Consider the following 20,635-nt stretch of genomic DNA (forward strand, 5'->3'; position numbering starts at 1 on the left):
ATCAAATACTTATCGATATGCTTCCACTTAAAGCATTGTGTGTTTGTGGTGTAAATTTTTTTAGTGGTTTAGTGTTCACAAAAAAGTTCCATTCATATGAGGATGTTGCAATAATATTCATAGTATGCTTGATTATAATGGAGATCTCGAGAATGGGAAAAATAATATCATGGGGTTGAAAATCAATGGACCAATTTATGATGCTTGGAAAGAAAAAAGATTCCAAGTAATGTGTCTATTGATAACATATCAAAGGATAATATTTAATAATTCTCCAGGGATGATTTGGAACACTAGTATTTTTAGAGAGTTCCAATCAAGAGGAGATTAGAGACTTGAATTTGTATTTCTTGAGGATAAACAATTTTCAGGAAGAGAAAACTTGTAATGTGTTATTTTCAATAAGTTACTTATTTGTGGGCCAAATGCCCATTTTCCATTTCTAGTGTCTCCCTTGGTTAAATTCTACATATACAATCTCCCTCTTCTTTCCCCATGAACTTGCAAGGTTCAAAAGTTTCCAAGGAATGTGCTTTGTTGAAGTTACAAATTTTACCTTCCTAAAAGGCTTTTTCTCCCAAAACCCCAATCATGTTCCTCAAGTTTTCTTTAATCATTGAAGTTTTGACATTTCCCTTGCTTGGGTACCTCATAAGGATCATCCTCAACTTTCAACTCCCAACTCACTATTTTTGCTCACTAAGCTGAAGTTGGAGTTGTAACATTACTTCTATTTGGGTACTTGCTCCTTGTCATTATTGATCTCTTCCCCTTACCTAATTACATCTTCTTGAGCATATTTGAACCTAAAACCTAGTAGACCCTCTTGATACATCTCATTAGAGTCTTAGGTGAGGGCATCACCCTAATCTAGTACAAGGCATGAGTCATCCTTGAATCTCAATTCCCAAAATTTCCACTATCTTATCTCACATAATTTCTCATTTAGATTTCCCTCCATTTGCATACCTTAAGAGATGATTTGATTAGCACTTAAAAACCCTAATCCTCAATAGTGGAAAGATTCATGAGGTATTCTAAATCTTGAAGGATCTTAACACATTCAACTATAAGCAAGTTATGAGTGTGAAGGTTTCTAATGTGTTGTCAAATCATTCCTACACCACATAGCAATTTCACACATTAAATTGAGTTTGTGCCACTTGAGATTGATTCCATAACATTTGTTGAAAGGCAAGCCAATACCAACCCTTTCCTACTTGAAAGTCTTAAGAAAATTTTCTATGTTGCAAACAATCCAAGAGAGCAATCCCTAAGCTATCGAAAACTTTAAGATGGTAAGCATCTTAACACACTCATCAAATTAAGAGAATGAGTTTTTGGAGACCCATTAATAGATTCAAAGTTACATGAAGTGTTATTACATCTACTTTACAACTAAGTACTCTATATATCATTTTAATATTCATATACGAATAACAATTATCAATCCAAACACTATAAATTTGGGTATTAGACCATAACATTAATTTTTGAGCAATAGTAAACTCAACATAATGCCAACAATATTTCTATATCAAGAATTTTGAAATTAAATACCCATACTTATCATTTAAAATTTTTGTAGTTATTATAATTTGATTTATTTAAATATAATATATGCTTATTAATTGCATTCATTTGATTAATCTAAATTATTTAGATTAAAACATTTTAATTCTTTAATAAAAATTAACATATAAAATATTAGCACTTTTTTTGACAAACAAAATAAATACTTTCTACTGATAAAATAATAATATACTGCTTAAAAAAAATTATTCCTCCCTTCCACGCTTCTGTCTTAAAACATAAACAATTCCTATGCCTCCTTTTAAAAACATTAATACATGCTGAACAGTTCTAAATCAACACATACTTTTGATACGTATGCTAAGAATATCACATAATTCCAATAAAAGCTAAATTCTTGACAAAATAAATACAGAACATGAAATTCCAAACAAAAGAAGCCCAAAACAGAACAAAACACAACAAAACTTTAGATACGGTGTTTGTTCGCTTCCTCTCTAATGCATACTTGCAAACTCAAAGAATCAAACTTTTAAAGAGAAAAAAAGTTGCAGAAAAAGCCCAAAAGCTAAACTTTAAAAAAAAAAAAGTGAATATTGAATCATAATTTTTCATCAATTAATTTTGGTATTACAGAGGATTACAATACTAGTAGACACTTCATATTGATTAATTTTGAGATTACAGATTACAGTACCGGTACACACTGGATGGTAAACTACAGCATAATTGCATTTTCAAGTTCAAGTTCTCAAAATGAGTGGGTATCAAACTTTTTAACATCTCAAGCTCTTAATGCGTACATCAAGAATTTTAAGGAAATTGTCAAAACATGTAAATTGAGAGTTTGAAGCTATTGTTCGACAGTTTAGATATTAATAATGTAGTCGAGCGAGCTTCCTCATTGACTTGTCCAAAAAGACAATCAAAGATCTAATGATATGCAATAACTAATTGTCTTATGTGATCACATAATTGGTTCTTTTTATGGGCACTCGTGTAGAATACAATCACACATATATATGTGCTCATGTATTATCCTTCTGTAATTTTGCTAAAACATTTTATGTGCTTATGTATTATTTTTTATTGTAATTTTACTGAAATGTCATTTCTTGTCAATGGGTTCTTGGTCTGTTGCTGGTGAAGTTGAATGGTTCTTGCATGGTTCTTAATGAGCAACCCACCAGAAATAAAATCTTGTTAATTGCAAAGCTTTGACTTCATAAGAAATGAGACCTGGATCATGTCCTGAGCGAATTTGATGGAATGGGTACCCCTCAATCTTTGATTCTTAGTCAATGTGAATAAAAATTCTTCCACTACAATTTTTTAAATATATTTAACTAAGGATCTAAGTGACAGCACCATTGCTGCTATTGATACATGGCCATCTATTGGATTCTTCCCCTATAAAATAACACAAAGCAAAGGGCCAATAAATAAGACTAGTTTCTATGGCGTATGATAAACTATGGACTATAGTAATTAATATTATAGTAGATCTCCAAATCTATGAGACATTTACTGTTGCTTGTGAATTTGATTGCATGAATTTTTGCATCAATCAAATTCAAAGCAGCGAGAGTAAAAGACTACAGTAATGTTTTTGAAATTGGACACACATAATAACATGTGCTAGATCATCGACCTTTTCCATAGATTAGATTGTATTATACTAGCTGGATGTGACCATATGCAACATAAACCCGGTTGCGTACAGTTCAGTCATGCACTGACTTATACCACCATGAACCATCCACTGCTAACAATACAAAACAAATTCTTCCATCCTCCCAATCTGATGTAATGCCAGTTAAAAGGAATCTGTTGATGCCTACTCAATACTCCTGCTACGGTCAATGATATAACTTGGCGTTGAGGAATATGAACAAGGCACAATATATCTTATGAAGACCAGAAACACCATCTTCATATCCCTAGTACCTTTAGTGCTCAGAAATTCTATACCAGCATCATGATAACACCTTCCCTAGTGTCTCTGCACTCAAAAAATTTTAAGCGTTTCAAAGGAAATACCCACGGAACAGAAACATTCTCCTAATTTACATCTCGAACAGAGACATTTTCCTACTCTCAATTAGGAATTCTACAAAAAGCAATGAATAAACAGAAGTGCTCTTAATTAAAATCACCATAGCACAAGATACAAAGTTTACAGATAGCAAAATGGCACTAAACAAATAAAGATATCTTGTATGGTTCCTGAAATCAAAGCTCTCAGATTCTTCTCACACATTTTGGAACATCTACTCTTCATCAGAGACATCGGCCCTCCTGAAGGTATATCAACTCATTCCTAACCCATGAAAACCTTGAAAACCAGTTTATTTATTTGCTTGAAAAATCAGAGCAGAATAATGTCCAAATTGAATTTTACAGCCTTAAAACTTTCAAAGTGAAATAAACATAAAAAAATGAGATAAATATGGAATAATACCAGAAAATATTGGACGTCGACAGAAAAATAGGATTATATCAGAAAATTTCAGTTACAAAAGTGGTCAAAAGATATTATCTTACAATAGTCCTCCACCATTTTTAATTTTTTTTATTTTTTTAATATTGCAAAATTTACATAAAGATATCAGTCTGAAGTCCGTAATTCACTACATTACAAAATATAAAGAATCTATTTCTATGGTGGAAATCCAAACTATCATATTGGAATGTGAAGTCCAAATTGGACTCTTAGCTAGCAGTGGATGAGTCATCATGACTATCTTAGCTAGCAGTGGTTGCATCATCATGGATTGTCCACTAGTGCGCTGCTAGGCGTTCGCCGCCAGGCGACACACTTAAGGCGTCCTGCCGGGAGGTGCAAAATTTTTTGAGACTTACTACAAATAGAAAGTTTTGTTAATAAACTTTCTATAAATAGTAATTTCGACATGTGTTTTACATGCAGTTGTGCGAGTCATACTTACTATATTTAGTAAGTTGTATTCAAGTAGGACTCTGCAACTCGGTTGTTTTAGGCTGCCCGAAATCATGTTTTGGTTAACAGTTTTGAGATTGTTGTAACTCTGTAATTCCTGAGAATCAATACGAAAGACAAAATTTACCCGTGGTTTATTACTGGTATATTTTTACCAGGTTTTTCCACGTAAATCTGTGTTATGTGCTATTGTTCTTCTTTGCAAATTTTCTGCACTTGTTATTTTTCTCACACTGCAATTCACGTCACACTAAAAGTGACCATCTAAGCTTTTCATCTAAAAGCAAGTCAACTTCGCATTTCACATACCTCACCCTTGTCTTACAGAGTCATATAAGAAACAGCAATCTAAACTTCATATTCACTTGCCATCCCAGAAATTGTAATATAAATTTTTCTTGTCAATCACAGAAACAATCTTTTCTTAACAATGGCTGGAATTTAGCAGATAAAATATTCCAAGCAAAGACTGGTTGAATTTTCAACAAAATTAGCACTTTGGAAGTTGTTGGTAAGGTTTCCGTATCATGAGTATTCGTTTGCAAAAATTATGACACTTCTCCTGATCATGAGCATTTTTCATTAGTACTGACCATAGAGCATCTTTCATTTCCTGACCTAAGAATCCCATTCTAGCTAATATGTTAAATTTTTTGATGCAACATAGAAACGTTGTAGAAATTAGCATATCAAAAACTAAAAGAAAGAACCCAAAGGAAAACCAGAAAAAGTCAGGATGAAGGCAAACACCCATAAGAATAATCATCTTTTTTTATTAAAAAATCTAAAAAGTGACATATAGTTGTCAATAATTTGAAATCACTTAATTATAAAAGAGACACAGAAGTAAAGCCAACAGCACACTAAGGTCTGCAGGTAAAACCCCGAAGATATTTGTAATCACAGCCAACGCATATTCAAACTTTTTAAGAAGTCAAAGTATGAGACAAAAATACAAGAGATATCAGGTTGAAAGCGAACATCCATAAGAGTAATCATCTAAGTATTTTTGTAAATTGTATAAATTGACATATAGGCTTCAGGCCAATGAAAGAATAATAGAAGAACAACCAAATTAGACATGGAAAATACAGCATTTATATGCAAATCAATGTAACAACCACCAAATCTAGACAACGAAAGAAGCAGGAATATCATAATTGCACTCAAATGAAAAAAATTATTCCCTAAAAGTAGGCAACCCACTAAAGCGAAGGATGGCCAATAGCGACCATTTTCATTAATGAGATAATAATTTAGTACCTTCAGAGATGAATATATTTTGCAGGTAAGCCATTTCAAATCAGCAGATATGAATAAATGAATAAAGGTGCACACCTATGTAAAATCAAATCGCAGGCAATACCCACAAATGTGTGTGTGAAGTCGACATGTTCGCCCCTAGACAGGACTTCTGTGGTGACAATTGACAATACAAATTTCAGAGAGAACAGAGACAGCGGAACCCAGTTTATCAAAAGTAATACATATTTGGGTGGAATAATTTGTTAAATAGTTAGACGTAGGCACCCAATTCATTAAAAGAAGAGGAAATCATGCCCAATCCAATAGGGTTTCGGGGATCAGAAATCATGCCAATCCAATAGGGCTTCAGGGATCAGAAATCCCCACCTCGACGGTGCATAGGCCAAGAACTCCTCACTGGACTATACTAAACACAGACCCCAACCCCGCATGATAGTGGATGACTTACTACTCGACCATGCCAATTCTAACCCTAACCCAGCAGGATGAGGCGAGAAGTCCCTGGGAGATTATGCTCATGAGAATTTTCATAGAGAACCGCAGTCTAGTGGTACTTTCATGAAATACAACAAAATCTCTCATTTCCACAAAAATTCAATGTAGCAGAGGCCAAAATTTACATATAAACAATAAAGGCAGAGTATTCTTCAAAATTATAACACAGAGAAATCATTTAAGTGAATTTACATCAATATATTCATTGAAACTCAAAATAAGCCCAAATCAGGGTAAAATTATTGTAATTATACACATAAAAAGAAAACAGACTTAAATATCACCACAGACTTAAATATCACCAACCCAGAAGAAGAAGTACAAAATTTGTTTCAGTAATTTGGCAGGATCTTATTAGAAATCACCCCCAAAATCCCCTCCATCATCGAAGCCATCGCCAATCATGTCACCAATCAACAGCCCTCCGAGGGCACCACCAAGCAGCCCGGCGCCTAGTCCCAATCCCATCTTGTTCTTCTTCGGCGGCTGCTGCTGAGCAGGAGGGTAGCCCTGATTGTAGGGCGGGTAGCCACCCTGATTGTAAGGGGGGTAACCACCCTGATTGTGGGGAGGGTAACCCTGTTGCGGAGGATAATGCCCACCAGGTGGAGGATACTGGGGGTAACCCGCAGGTGGAGGCGGAGGGTAATGGGGATAGCCTGCAGGCTGACCAGGAGGCGGCGGTGGGTATGCTGCTGGCGGTGGGTATGAGGAAGAAGAGGAAGATCCAGGCGGCGGGTAGGCTGGGTATGAAGTCACAGACTCATTCTTGCCCTCCTTCTGTGCAGGGGCTGGGGCTGGGGCTGTGGCGCCATATGCTGGGGCAGCGCTACCATTAGCAGGGTACTGAAAGGCAGTTGGCTCGTACACCGGCTGTTTATCTTGCGCCGGATTGTTCAGCTTGACTGATAAATTGAGCGTGCCCTTGGCCTTCCCCGAGGGTTTGCGCACCTGGTAAGCCACGAAATCTACGCCGCCGGGAGGCTTCTTGTTGAGAAATTCCTTCATGGGTACCGATATATGCCCTACTTCCTTGTCCCCAAATGTCCCCTCTGTGCGAATCTCCACTTCTAGGACCAGACACCCCTGCTGAAGCGCCGCCTCATCGACTGTGAAGGTCAAGGGTTTGTTCCAGGTAGGGTTTGTGCCTTTCTCCTTGTCTGAGACCGTCCTTTGCTTCGAGGCCCGAGGGTCGCCTTTGATCCATGCCACGGCATAGACCTTCGATTTGGTGAACAAATTCACATCCTGTATATCGCGAGCGGATATCAAAGTTACTTCTATAGTACGGGTCTCCATTGATGACCCTGTGTGACCTCTGTTGAATTTGAAGAAGATATATAAAGGTCGGGAATATGCAGAAGATATTTAAAAATGGAATTTGGTCGAGGGAAAATAAAGTAGAGAGAGAGAATGCAAATGGACTTCTATGGTGAGATGATATGTTTATAAGATTGGGTGAAGTCGTTGCTGGGTTGTTTTAAAAATGGAATTTGGTCGAGGGAAAATAAAGTAGAGAGAGAGAATGCAAATTGACTTCTATGGTGAGATGATGTGTTTATAGGATTGGGTGAAGTCGTTGCTGGGTTGCAGGGAGGTTTCCTATTACGCGGGCCACGTAATGCACACGGAGTGACTGAACCGGCTTTATCTGTCCAGGTCAACTTTGATTATAGCTACGAGGGTTCCATGCAACCGCTGAGATAAGCAGTTTTCATGCAAGAAGGCTGCAAAAATTTTACTAAAATTATATACTATAGTTAAATTTCGGCTAAAAATTAGTTATTTGGGAGGTGTATATACTATTTTGAGGTTTTGAATTTGTTACCTCTCTATGTTAATTCAAAAAGAATTTTTTCACACAGGTTATATTTATTTAAATTATAGTTAAATTTTGATTAATAAATAATTAATTAAATTGAAAGTACTACATTGACATATAAATATTAAAAATATTTTATTACTAACATATTTATATTAAAAATATAGGTAAAGTATGGTGAAAGATATTATATTTTTTTATTATTCTAATTTAAAAATATTATATTATTATTTAGTATATTTAATATTAAATCAATATTATATTATGATATTGTAATTAATATTAAATTATTATAAATATATAATTATTATATTCTTATATTCAAACACTAAAAGCAAAAAACTATTGAAGTGGAAGAATAACATTCCAAAAAGATGTCAAATTTAACATTTTTAGTTGTTTTTTTTCAAGGTTTTTACATCCATATAATATGTCTTGGTTGTAATTATTAATTTATTTTATCTTTTCATACATTCAATTAAATAATCAATTTTTTAATTGATATCTTTGAGCATACTTTACCTATATTTATTTCTCAGATTGATATGCTAGTTATTATATTAAATTTTGTTATAAAATTTATTTACTTCAGATACAAGATGTACCTATCTTATCACTTGAAGATTTGAATTTATGATCTTTCTTTTTAAACTGGAAAAATTATAAAATATAAATTAAAGTTTAACTTTTAAAATGACATTTATCTTAAATATTAAATTATCAAAATTTTAAAATATAATAGAAGATGACTTTCAAAAAATTAAATTAGGACTAGTTCATACAAGAGAGTTGCTAAAATCTGAAAAAATTATAAATTATAGTTAAACTTCAACTAGTAATTAAATCTCGGCAAGGTCATGCAAGAGGATTACAAAAATTTGTAATCTAGATAAATTATAAATCATAATCATCTCTTGGCTAATTTTTGAAGAGGGCTACAATTTGTAACCTGAAGAAATTATAAATATAGTTCAACCTCATCTCATGATGGGGTTACGCAGATAATCCACAATGATAAAAAAAGATTTCCAAATCTATGAGACATTTCCCGTTGCTTTGCGGATTTGATTGCATGAATTTTTGCATCAATCAAATTCGAAAGCAGCGAGAGTAAAAGACTACAGTAATGTTTTTGCAATTGGACAAACATAATAACATGTGCTAGATCATAGACCTTTTCTATAGATTAGATTGTATTATACTAGCTGGATGTGACCATATGCAACATAGACCCGATTGCGTACAGTTCAGTCATGCAGTGACTTATACCACCATGAACCATCCACTGCTAACAATACAAAACAAATTCTTCCATCCTCCCAATCTGATGTAATGCCAGTTAAAAGGGATCTGTTGATGCCTACTCAATCCTCCTGCTATGGTAAATGATATAACTTGGCGTTCAGGAATATGAACAAGGCACCATATGTCTTATGAAGACCAGAAACACCATTCTTCATATCCCTAGTACCTTTAGTGCTCAGAAATTCTATACCAGCATCATGATAACACCTTCCCTAGTGTCTGCACTCAAAAAGCTTTAAGCGTTTCAAAGGAAATACCCTCGGAACAGAAACATTCTCCTAATTTACATCTCGAACAGAGACATTTTCCTACTCTCAATTAGGAATTCTACCAAAGCAATGAATAAACAGAAGTGCTCTTAATTAAAATCACCATAGCACAAGATACAAAGTTTACAGATAGCAAAATGGCACTAAACAAATAAAGATATCTTGTATAGTTCCTGAAATCAAAGTTCTTAGATTCTTCTCACACATTTTGGAAGATCTACTCTTCATCAAAGACATCGGCCCTCCTGAAGGTATATCAACTCATTCCTAACCCATGAAAACCTTGAAAACCAGTTTATTTATTTGCTTGAAAAATGAGAGCATAATAATGTCCAAAATGAATTTTACAGCCTTAAAACTTTCAAAGTGAAATAAACATAAAAAATGAAATAAATATGGAATAATACCAGAAAATATTGGACGTCGACAGACAAATAGGATTATATCAGAAAATTTCAGTTACAAAAGTGGTCAAAAGATATTATTATCTTACGAGAGTCCTCCCACCATTTTTAGTTTCTTTAATTTTTTTAATATTGCAAAATTTTCATAAAGATATCAGTCTGAAGTCTGTAATTCACTATATTACAAAATATAAAGAATCTACTTCTATGGTGGAAATCCAAACTATCATATGCTCTGCAATTCACGTCACAAAAAGCGACCATCTAAGCTTTTCATCTAAAAGCAAGTCAACTTCGCATTTCACATACATACCTCACCCTTGTCTTACAGAGTCCTATAAGAAACAGCAATCTAAACTTCATATTCATTTGCCATCCCAGAAATTGCAATCTAATTTTTTCTTGTCAATCACAGAAACAACCTTTTCTTAACAATGGCTGGAATTTAGCAGAGAAAATATTCCAAGCAAAGACTGGTTGAATTTCCAACAAAATTAGGACTTTGGAAGTTGTTGGTAAGGTTTCCGTATCATGAGTATTCGTTTGCAAATATTATTACACTTCTCCTGATCCCATGTCTCCCCTTTCCAAAGTTTGTTTCTGCTGGTTTTCGAGCAGTTTTCATTAGAAATGACCATAGAGCATCTTTCATTTCCTGACCTAAGAATCCCATTCTAGTTTATATGTTAAATTTTTTGATGCAACATAGAAACGTTGTAGAAATTAGCATATCAAAAACTAAAAGAACGAACCCAAAGGAAAACCAGAAAAAGTCAGGATGAAGGCAAACACCCATAAGAATAATCATCTCTTTTTATTAAAAAAATCTAAAAAGTGACATATAGTTGTCAATTATTTGAAATCACTTAATTATAAAAGAGACACAGAAGTAAAGCCAACAGCACACTAAGGTCTGCAGGTACAACCCCGAAGATATTTGTAATCACAGCCAAAGCATATTCAAACTTAAAAGAAGTATGAGACAAAAATACAAGAGATATCAGGTTGAAAGCGAACATCTATAAGAGTAATCATCTAAGTATTTTTGTAAATTGTATAAATTGACAAATAGGCTTCTAGCCAATGAAAGAATAATAGAAGAACAACCAAATTAGACATGGAAAATACAGCATTTATATGCAAATCAATGTAGCTACCACCAAATCTAGACAACGAAAGAAGCAGGAATATCATAATTGTCAAATGAAAAAAAACATTCCCTAAAAGTAGGCAACCCACTTAAGCGAAGGATGGCCAATAGCGACCATTTTCATTAAGGAGAGAATAATTTAGTACCCTCAGAGATGAATATATTTTGCAGGTAAGCCATTTCAAATCAGCGGATATGAATAAATGAATAAAGGTGCACACCTATGTAAAATCAAATCGCAGGCAATACCCACAAATGTGTGTGTGAAGTTGACATGTCCGCCCCTAGACAGGAATTCTGTGGTGACAATTGACTACACAAATTTCAGAGAGAACAGAGACAGCGGAACCCAGTTTATCAAAAGTAATACATATTTGGGTGGAATAAATAGTTAAATACTTAGCCGTAGGCGCCCAATTCATTAAAAGAAGAGGAAATCATGCCAAACCAATAAGGTTTCAGAGATCAGAAAGACTCGCGAGTTTTTTTTGTAAAACTACGGTTTTTGTTTTTGCCGAGTCCTTGCCAAGTCTTTCACGAGTCCAAATTTTTGGTTTGCCGAGTCCGTGGCGAGTCGGAGTTTTTCAACTATGGTTTTAAATACTTAGCCGTAGGCACCCAATTCATTAAAAGAATCAGAAATCATGCCAATCCAATAAGGTTTCAGAGATCAGAAATCATGCCAATCCAATAGGGTATCAGGGATCAGAAATCCTCACCTCGACGGTGCATAGGCCAAGAACTCCTCACTGGACTATACTAAACACAGACCCCAACCCCGCATATGATAGGGGAGGACTTACTGCTCGATCATGCCACTGCTAACCCTAACCCAGCAGGATGAGGCGAGAAGTCCCTGGGAGATTATGCCCATGTGAATTTTCATAGAAAACCCCAGTCTAGTGGTACTTTCATGAAATACAACAAAATCTCTCATTTCCATAAAAAATTCAATGTAGCAGAGGCCAAAATTTACAAATAAACAATAAAGGCAGAGTATTCTTCAAAATTATAACACAGAGAGAAATCATTTAAGTGAATTTACATCAATATACTCATTGAAACTCAAAATAAGCCCAAATCAGGGTACAATTATTGTAATTATACACACAAAAAGAAAACAGACTTAAATATCACCAACCCAGAAGAAGAAGTACAAAATTTGTTTCAGTAATTTAGCAGATCTTATTAGAAATCACCGCCAAAATCCCCTCCATCGCCGAAGCCATCGCCGAAGCCATCGCCAATCATGTCACCAATCAACAGCCCTCCGAGGGCACCACCAAGCAGCCCGGCGCCTAGTCCCAATCCCATCTTGTTCTTCTTCGGCGGCTGCTGCTGAACAGGAGGGTAACCCTGATTGTAGGGAGGGTAGCCACCCTGATTGTAAGGGGGGTAACCACCCTGATTGTGGGGAGGGTAACCCTGTTGCGGATGATAATGCCCACCAGGTGGAGGGTACTGGGGGTAACCCGCAGGTGGAGGCGGAGGGTAATGGGGATAGCCTGCAGGCGGACCAGGAGGCGGCGGTGGGTATGCTGCTGGCGGCGGGTATGAGGAAGAAGAAGAAGATCCAGGCGGCGGGTAGGCTGGGTATGCAGTCACAGGCTCATTCTTGCCCTCTTTCTGTGCAGGGGCTGTGGCTGTGGCTGTGGCGCCATATGCTGGGGCAGCGCTGCCATATGCTGGAGGAGCGCTGCCATATGCAGGGGCAGCGCTGCCATTAGCAGGGTACTGAAAGGAAGTGGGCTCGTACACCGGCTGTTTAACTTGCGCCGGATTGTTCAGCTTGACTGATAAATTGAGCGTGCCCTTGGCCTTCCCCGAGGGTTTGCGCACCTGGTAAGCCACGAAATCTACGCCGCCGGGAGGCTTCTTGTTGAGAAATTCCTTCATGGGTACCGATACATGCCCTACTTCCTTGTCCCCAAATGTCGCCTCTGTGCGGATCTCCACTTCTAGGACCAGACGCCCCTGCTGAAGCGCCGCCTCATCGACTGTGAAGGTCAAGGGTTTGTTCCAGGTAGGGTTTGTGCCGTTCTCCTTGTCTGAGACCGTCCTTTGCTTCGAGGCCCGAGGGTCGCCTTTGATCCATGCCACGGCATAGACCTTCGATTTGGAGAACAAATTCACATCCTGTATATCGCGAGCGGATATCAAAGTTACTTCTATAGTACGGGTCTCCATTGATGATCCTGTGTGACCTCTGTTGAATTTGCAGAAGATATATAAAGGTCGGGAATATGCAGAAGATTTTAAAAAATGGAATTTGGTCGAGAGAAAAGAAAGCAGAGAGAGAGAGAATGCAAATGGACTTCTATGGTGAGATGATGTGTTTATAGGATTGGGTGAAGTCGTTGCTGGGTTGCAGGGAGGTTTCTTATTACGCGGGCCACGTAATGCACACGGAGTGACTGAACCGGCTTTATTTGACCAGGTCAGCTTTGATTATAGCTACGAGGGTTCCATGCAACAGCTGAGATAAGCAGTTTTCATGCAAGAAGGCTGCGAAAATTTTACTAAAATTTCGGCTAATAATTAGTAACTATAGTTAAATTTCGGCTAATAATTAGTTATTTGGGAGGTGTATATACTATATTGAGGGTTTTGAATTTGTTCTCTCTCTTTCTAGGTTTATTCAAAAATAAATCTTTCACACATGCTATACTTACTTAAGTTATAGTAAAATAAAATTTTAATGAATAATAAATTGGTCGAAAGTATTACATTGATATATGAATATAAAAAATATTTTATTATTAGTATATTTATCGTACAAATATAGGTAAAGTATGGTGAAAGATATCATATTTTTTTATTATTCTACTTAAAAAATATTATATTATTATTTAGTATATTTAATATTAAATCAATATTATATTATGATATTGTAATTAATATTAAATTACTATAAATATATGATTATTATATTATTATATTAAAAAAATAAAAATAAAAAACTATTAAAGTGAAAGAATGACATTCCACAAAGATGTCAAATTTAATGTTTTTAGTGTGTTTTTTTTTCAAAGTTTTTGCATCTAGTGTAATATGCCTTGGTTGTAATTATTAATTTAATTTAATTTAATTTATTGTTTCATACACTCAATTAAGGGGCTTCAAATACAAGATGTACCTATCTTATCACTTAAGGATTTGAACTTGTGATCTTTCTTTTTAAAGATATAAATTATTCATGGTTAGACCAACTCAAATGTGTATTAAATTAATTCATCCATTCATCCAAAGCGCTAAAAATTTGTAACTTGGAAAAATTATAAATTATAAATTAAAGTTAAACTTTTGAAATGACATTTATTTTAAATATTAAATTATCAAAATTTTAAAATATAATAGAAGAGGACTCTCAAAAAATTAAATTAGGACTAGTTCATACAAGAGAGTTGCTAAAATGTGTAACTTGAAAAAATTATAAATTATAGTTAAACTTCAACTAGTAATTAAATCTTGGCAAGGTCATGCAAGAGGATTACAAAAATTTGTAATCTAGATAAATTATAAATTATAATTATCTCTTGGCTAATTTTTGAAGAGGGCTACAATTTGTAACATGAAGAAATTATAAATATAGTTCAACCTCATCTCATGATGGGGTTACAGGATAATCCACAATGATAAAAAAATCAATCATACAATTAAATATAAAAATGAAATTTTGACTATTTTAAAGAAAATTTATAACCAAAAAAATTATAAATTATAGCTCAATTAAACTTTGAGTAATTCATATAAGACAGTTGAAAATATAATTAAACCTCAACTAATTCATACAAAAAGTCTACCATAATTTATAACAATAAAAAAATATAAATTGTAGGTAAACCTGGATCAATTCATGCTTAGTGACGGAAGTCTCCGGTTACATTGGAACCTGTGACCGGTTATATTAGGAAATCTTCCGGTTTTTAAGGACCGTTGGATATTGGACCAATCAGGATGCATGGAATCTTCTTTTTAGCTTTGTTTTTTCTTTGCGTGCAAGTGTCTCGTCTCGACAGCTTCGTCTCCAGTCTAGAGACGTTCAAGGTCTTGTATTTTTTTTATTGTTTTTTTAATAAAGGCGATTTTATATATGCAGTTTTTAAATTTGATCGTGTGAAATACAAGATATTTAGAGTTATGTTGGTTTGTATTATAGTTAATATTCATATAATAATGATTGTTTTTAGATTTAAAGTCTTTTTTTTTCATTAGACGTTTCTTATTGTTTAAGTTCTTTAGCTATTATATTATATTTATATAGTGTGGAATTGATGTTAATTATTAGTTATGTTTATTTTAGATTTAAACTCTTTTTTTTTCATTAGACGTTTCTTATTGTTTAAGTTCTTTAGATATTATATTATATTTATATAGTGTGGAATTGATGTTAACTATTAGTTATGTTTATTGACAAATTTTATATGATAATTTTTTATTTTCATTATTTTAAAATGTCAATTTATGTTGTCCAAGAAGATTCAAAATATGTGAAATAGATTTTTTATTATTATGCTAACTAAAATATTATTAGGTTGAGAGGAAATCTACATGCGTCAATGGAAGAAGTACATATGAAAAGAAAACTAATTTAGAGATGATATTTATTTTTTGAAAATGAACAAATCAAAAGAATCATCAACAGTGATTTAATGAAAATGTAAATTTAATCAAAAAATTTGGTCAAATTTATCAACTCGGATTTGGAAATCTAAGGCCCACACAGATGCACAGTTAACTACTTGGAGGATTCTACATTGCAAGCCACTCATTCGGGACAGACTGAAATGTATAATAGTCCAACCAACTAATTGCCCATTCTGTCAGAGGCAAGAAAATATCAAGCATATCTTTTAAGGATGTAAGTTTGTTAAAAATCAGTGAAATTCAATTTTTTCTAATTTGCCAGCTATTTTTTAACATAATTTAAATTGGAAGGAGGCTCTTTTTGGTGTGGGGTTACAAGGTAACATTATTGTTGATGGAGTTAGACATGTTATTTTGTTTTACATATGGAAATACAAATGCAAAACTATTTTTAATAATCTCGATGCTCATTCGGAAGCTTCTTATCTAGGGCTTTACTCAAACATTTTTTTGTTGTATGACCTCTCTTTTTTCCCAACTACAGGTTGAGACAGAGAAGAATCTAAAGGTTGACTTCCAAATTCAACAAATTAAGCTCCAGGTTAATATTTTGCTTGACAAAAAGAAGCTGGTCATTGTACAAGGCTTAAGGGTTGCTTTTCAAGATTAATATGGTCTTTGGGGGAGGTTGATTTCCTTGTTTAGCGAACAACAACTTCGTTCAAGTCTGCCAACTGGGTTGTTGTATCTTCCAATTGTAATGTTTCATTATCTTGGACATAGTTTGTATTGTTGTTTTGTCCTCTTTTGGATAGTTTATTCACTATTGTTAGTTACCACGTTTAGCTCCTTTCTTCGCAATCTTCTAACTGTCAAATTATTGTAATCTTATTGCATTAATTCAATAAATTAAAAAATAGTGACATTTCCAAATGTAAAATTAAAAATTGAATATAAAACTAATACAAATCAAAAGAATCATCAATTGTAACTTTTTCAAAATTAAATTAATTGTTAGATACATAACTAAAACACCTTTTAAAGTAAAACAAATCAAAATAATCATCAATGGTGACTTTTTACAAAAGTAAAAAATCATAGTTACTTCAAAACTAATACATGATTGTCATTAAGTTATCGGTTGAATTCTAAATGAAATTGTAAATTTAATAAAAAAATTTGGTCAAATTTATCAACCCAGATTTGGAAATCTAAAGCCCACACAGATGCACAGTTAACTGCTTGGAGGATTCTACATTGCAATCTGCCCATTGGGGACATGCTGAAATGCATAATGGTCCAACCAACTAGTTACCCATTTTGTCAGAGGCAAGAACATATCAAACATATCTTTTGGGGAGGTTATTATGTTAAATATCAGTGAAATTCAGTTTTTTCTTATTTGCCATCTATTTTTTGTCACAATTTAAAGTGGAAGGAGGCTCTTCTTGGTGTGGGGCTACATGGTAATATTATTGTTGATGGGGTCAGACATGTCATTATGTTTCACATTTGGAAATATAGATGCAAAATTATTTTTAATAACACCTCAATGTTCACCTAGAAGCTGCTTTTCTTGGGCTTTTCTTAGACATCTTTTATTGTCTGACTTCTCTTTTTTCCCAATTATAGGCTAAGTCGGGGAAGAACCTTAAGGTTGATTTCTAGATTCAACAAATTAAGCTTTAGGTTAATTTATTTCTCAACAAAAGGAAGGTGGTCATTGCACAAGGCTTAAGAGCTACATTTCAGGACTTATATAGACCTTCCAGACTTCATTATCTAGCGAACATCAGCTTCGTTTGTCTATCGGTTGGGCTGGTTTTGTTGTATGTCTTCATGGTCTGCTTCATTATCATGGGCATTGCTATTTATATATTGCTATTTTGCCCTCTTTTGGGCAGTTTTTTTCTCTGTTTATATTGTTGTCATGTTTATCTCTTTTCATGGAAGACTTTTGACTGTCATCTTATTGTAATCTTTTGCATTCATTCAATTAAAATAATAATAATAAATAAATAAATAAGACAAGTACATTATCACAAAATTTCTTTTCAAGTACATTATCCCAAAAATGCTTTTCAAGCACATTATCACAAAAAGTATGTGTTGCCCCTCTAGGAAGAGTTGTGTTATATGTTTGGATATAATAAATTTTTGGGGAATTTTTTTTATCTAAAAATGAATGGACTTCATTTTGAACACCTCTCTACTATTTTTAACCAGGTTTTGGGTTGGAAGGAAGAAGTTGTGGGTGTCGCTAATTAAACGAGACAAACTATCTTGCTTCATATTTGGAAAAAGTAGATGTTTGGTTGTTTTCTCTAATCAATTTACTTGTCAGGAAGTGGAAATGCTATAGTTTTACTATGATGTTATGTTATAATTTGTTTTTTTGTAGATTCTCAATTGAAAAAAAAGGCTACCTACAACAAGCTATTCGAAGAGATTAAGTTCCATATTGTTCAATTGCATGGTGATGATGTTCAATGTTCTAGACAACTTCAGAAGCTCTTCAAATTTTATATGTAATGCTCAGTCACCAAATGCATTGCTTATTCTCATGTTATCTCAGCCACATGGTTTCATGTATATTTTGTTAAAGTTTAATGTACATCTATTATTATGTTGTAGCTTCTATTGGTTGTAGCTCCTAGAGTATGTTGTTAGGGCCCTTTGAACAACTATTATTTATATTGTCATTTGTACTTTTGGCTGATTTAGTTCTTTATCTTTTCATTTCTTGCAATTCTTTTTTAGCTACTTATTATGTAAAATTTTATGTACTATGCTTTGTTCAATATAAAAAAACAATGTGAATGCCACATTTCTTGTTATGCAACTGAGATGATTAGCTCTGTTATCTGCCAGTGCATTGATTGGACCAATGTCTTGTGATTTTTGTAGATACATCTGTCTTCTTTGTGCAACTTTTTTGTTTTTGTAGATGTTGATGTTGTTGTTCCTTTTTTGTTGGCCTTTGTAATATTCTTTAGCTTCTTCCAATAAAAAATAAAATAAAAAATAATATAAATAAATATAATTTTTTAATAAAACAAAATTTTATGAGTCAATATATGTATGTAGTAAATAAAATAGTTACAAAGTAAAAATAAAAAAAATAAAAATCTAAAGTAGATAAAATAAGTAGAAATTATTATTTGCCTTTTGATTGATGTGTTGAGCATATCTTTATTGATTTGAAAATAGTTCTAAAATACAAGTTTCTTTAGTATCATGTTAATGCCACTTGTATATCATTTTTATTATTATTGAAAAATAGATATATCCTTTATTCCAAGTCAAAATGTAAAAAAAAAATCATGCTAAAATATAATTTTTCTCACCAAATGTCAACTCTAAATATTAGTGGAACATCTAAATTTTATTATACAATTCACAATCTTGAGCACTATAAGAACTCCAAAATATATGTTTATTTTATTTAGCAATGTTAAAAATTTAAATTATCCACGTTTTGTTTATGAGACAACAGTCACTTAGCTACCTAAGTCCACTCTAATAACACATGTAAAAGAGTGGGTTGTGTAGACACCTAAAATTGTCCAATCTAATTAAATAAATATTTTATTTATTTAATTATCTAAGCCTAATTCTTCTATTAATTAAATAAATCCTTATTTATTTAATTAATTCATTTATCCTCTTCTAGCCTTATTTCTCATTTAAATAAATACATTTATTTATCTAAATTATCATTTTCCTAAATTAAATAAATATCTTATTTATTTAATTATCCCATTTCTTCTATTAATTAAATAAATCTTTATTTATTTAATTAATTCATTAGCCTTTTCTACCCATGACACATGTCATTCATCTCTTAATTCATACACTACCTACCCCTTTCATTATTTTATTATTTCTTTTACCTACCCTCTAATCATAGCCGACCTCCTTTTACACCTCTCAATCTTATCCCTCCATTTCATATAGTGTCTTCTATATAAGGAGATGCTTCCTTCATTATCAAACCCTAATGACCTAATAAGCCAACTACTTGATCAATTGACTACACTACGATCCTACTTGCAACCACATTCCGTTCTTTGTTGAGCTCTTGTGCACATAAAAATCTGAGAGCAAATATATCAAGCAAGATCAATGGAGATAGGAAGAATGGAGATCAAAACCCTATTGGACATGTGATGGTATAATCTTTGTGATTTCATGTGATTTGCATTGTCTTAGGTAATCTTCATATGTTATGGTGGATCTTTGTTGATTGTTAGGCTAGGGTTTTGTGGTTGAATTCATTTAGCCTTTCAATATTGTTATTATCGTTATCCATTTTCACCATATACAGGTTGAGTTTTCCTACATATTCATTATGACTATCAATCAAATCAAACTGACTTGCTTGGTGATGCAGTGTTGAATATTGCATGCGGTGACAATTTCACACTTATGTATTGCATTTGCAACATTTATGACAAAATATTAATGACTGACATCATAGATGGCAAAGATGATCTGTCCACAGTTCATAGTTGGATAATCGATGAAATTCCTCTAGACATGAGTGTCATGCACAAACATCTATGCAACGTGCTAGTGACCCAATAACTTTGAGATTTAAATGCAAATCTTTCACATGTTTGACACACATTGTAATGTCTCCTCCAACCCATTTACCCAAACAAAACCCTCATTTCATTCATTCTACAACTTTACTCTCTCAACTCACCACAAAGAAGCTCTACTCTATTGGTTACAAAACTCTATTAAAATACTTTTAGCACTTTCTACCGATAGTGGTATGAGATTTTCTACTCCATTTTGCATTTTCAAATATATAAAGTGTCTCAAGGGAGGGACCATGAA

General features: G+C 33.5%; 2 protein-coding genes across 3 annotated transcripts; both read right to left on the reverse strand.

The window, feature by feature from the left end:
* Positions 1 to 2,996: 2,996 nt before the first annotated feature.
* Positions 2,997 to 7,920, reverse strand: LOC131033837 (protein SRC2). The gene is made up of 2 exons (XM_057965129.2): positions 6,560 to 7,920; positions 2,997 to 3,535 (listed from the first exon to the last, which is right to left on the reverse strand). Exon 1 carries the CDS (start codon positions 7,550 to 7,552, stop codon positions 6,608 to 6,610), a length of 945 nt encoding a protein of 314 aa, XP_057821112.2. The 5' UTR covers positions 7,553 to 7,920; the 3' UTR covers positions 2,997 to 3,535; positions 6,560 to 6,607.
* A 1,014-nt stretch (positions 7,921 to 8,934) lies between these two features.
* Positions 8,935 to 13,619, reverse strand: LOC131033836 (protein SRC2 homolog). 2 transcript variants are annotated; one of them, XR_009103687.2, is made up of 3 exons: positions 12,345 to 13,619; positions 11,923 to 12,059; positions 8,935 to 9,599 (listed from the first exon to the last, which is right to left on the reverse strand). XR_009103687.2 is itself a non-coding variant. In XM_059211068.1 (2 exons), exon 1 carries the CDS (start codon positions 13,388 to 13,390, stop codon positions 12,392 to 12,394), a length of 999 nt encoding a protein of 332 aa, XP_059067051.1. In that variant the 5' UTR covers positions 13,391 to 13,619; the 3' UTR covers positions 8,935 to 9,599; positions 12,345 to 12,391. The 2 variants fall into 2 exon arrangements, 1 of the variants encoding a protein (XP_059067051.1); XM_059211068.1 differs by lacking the exon at positions 11,923 to 12,059.
* Positions 13,620 to 20,635: the final 7,016 nt, after the last annotated feature.

This window comes from Cryptomeria japonica, chromosome 9 (genome assembly GCF_030272615.1).
Source record: "Cryptomeria japonica chromosome 9, Sugi_1.0, whole genome shotgun sequence".
In the NCBI taxonomy this organism is placed as follows: domain Eukaryota; kingdom Viridiplantae; phylum Streptophyta; class Pinopsida; order Cupressales; family Cupressaceae; genus Cryptomeria; species Cryptomeria japonica.

Coding starts and splice junctions, on each gene's coding strand:
- LOC131033837 (XM_057965129.2), bottom strand. CDS start 7,552: ATGGAGACCCGTACTATAGAAGTAACTTTGATATCCGCTCGCGATATA.
- LOC131033836 (XM_059211068.1), bottom strand. CDS start 13,390: ATGGAGACCCGTACTATAGAAGTAACTTTGATATCCGCTCGCGATATA.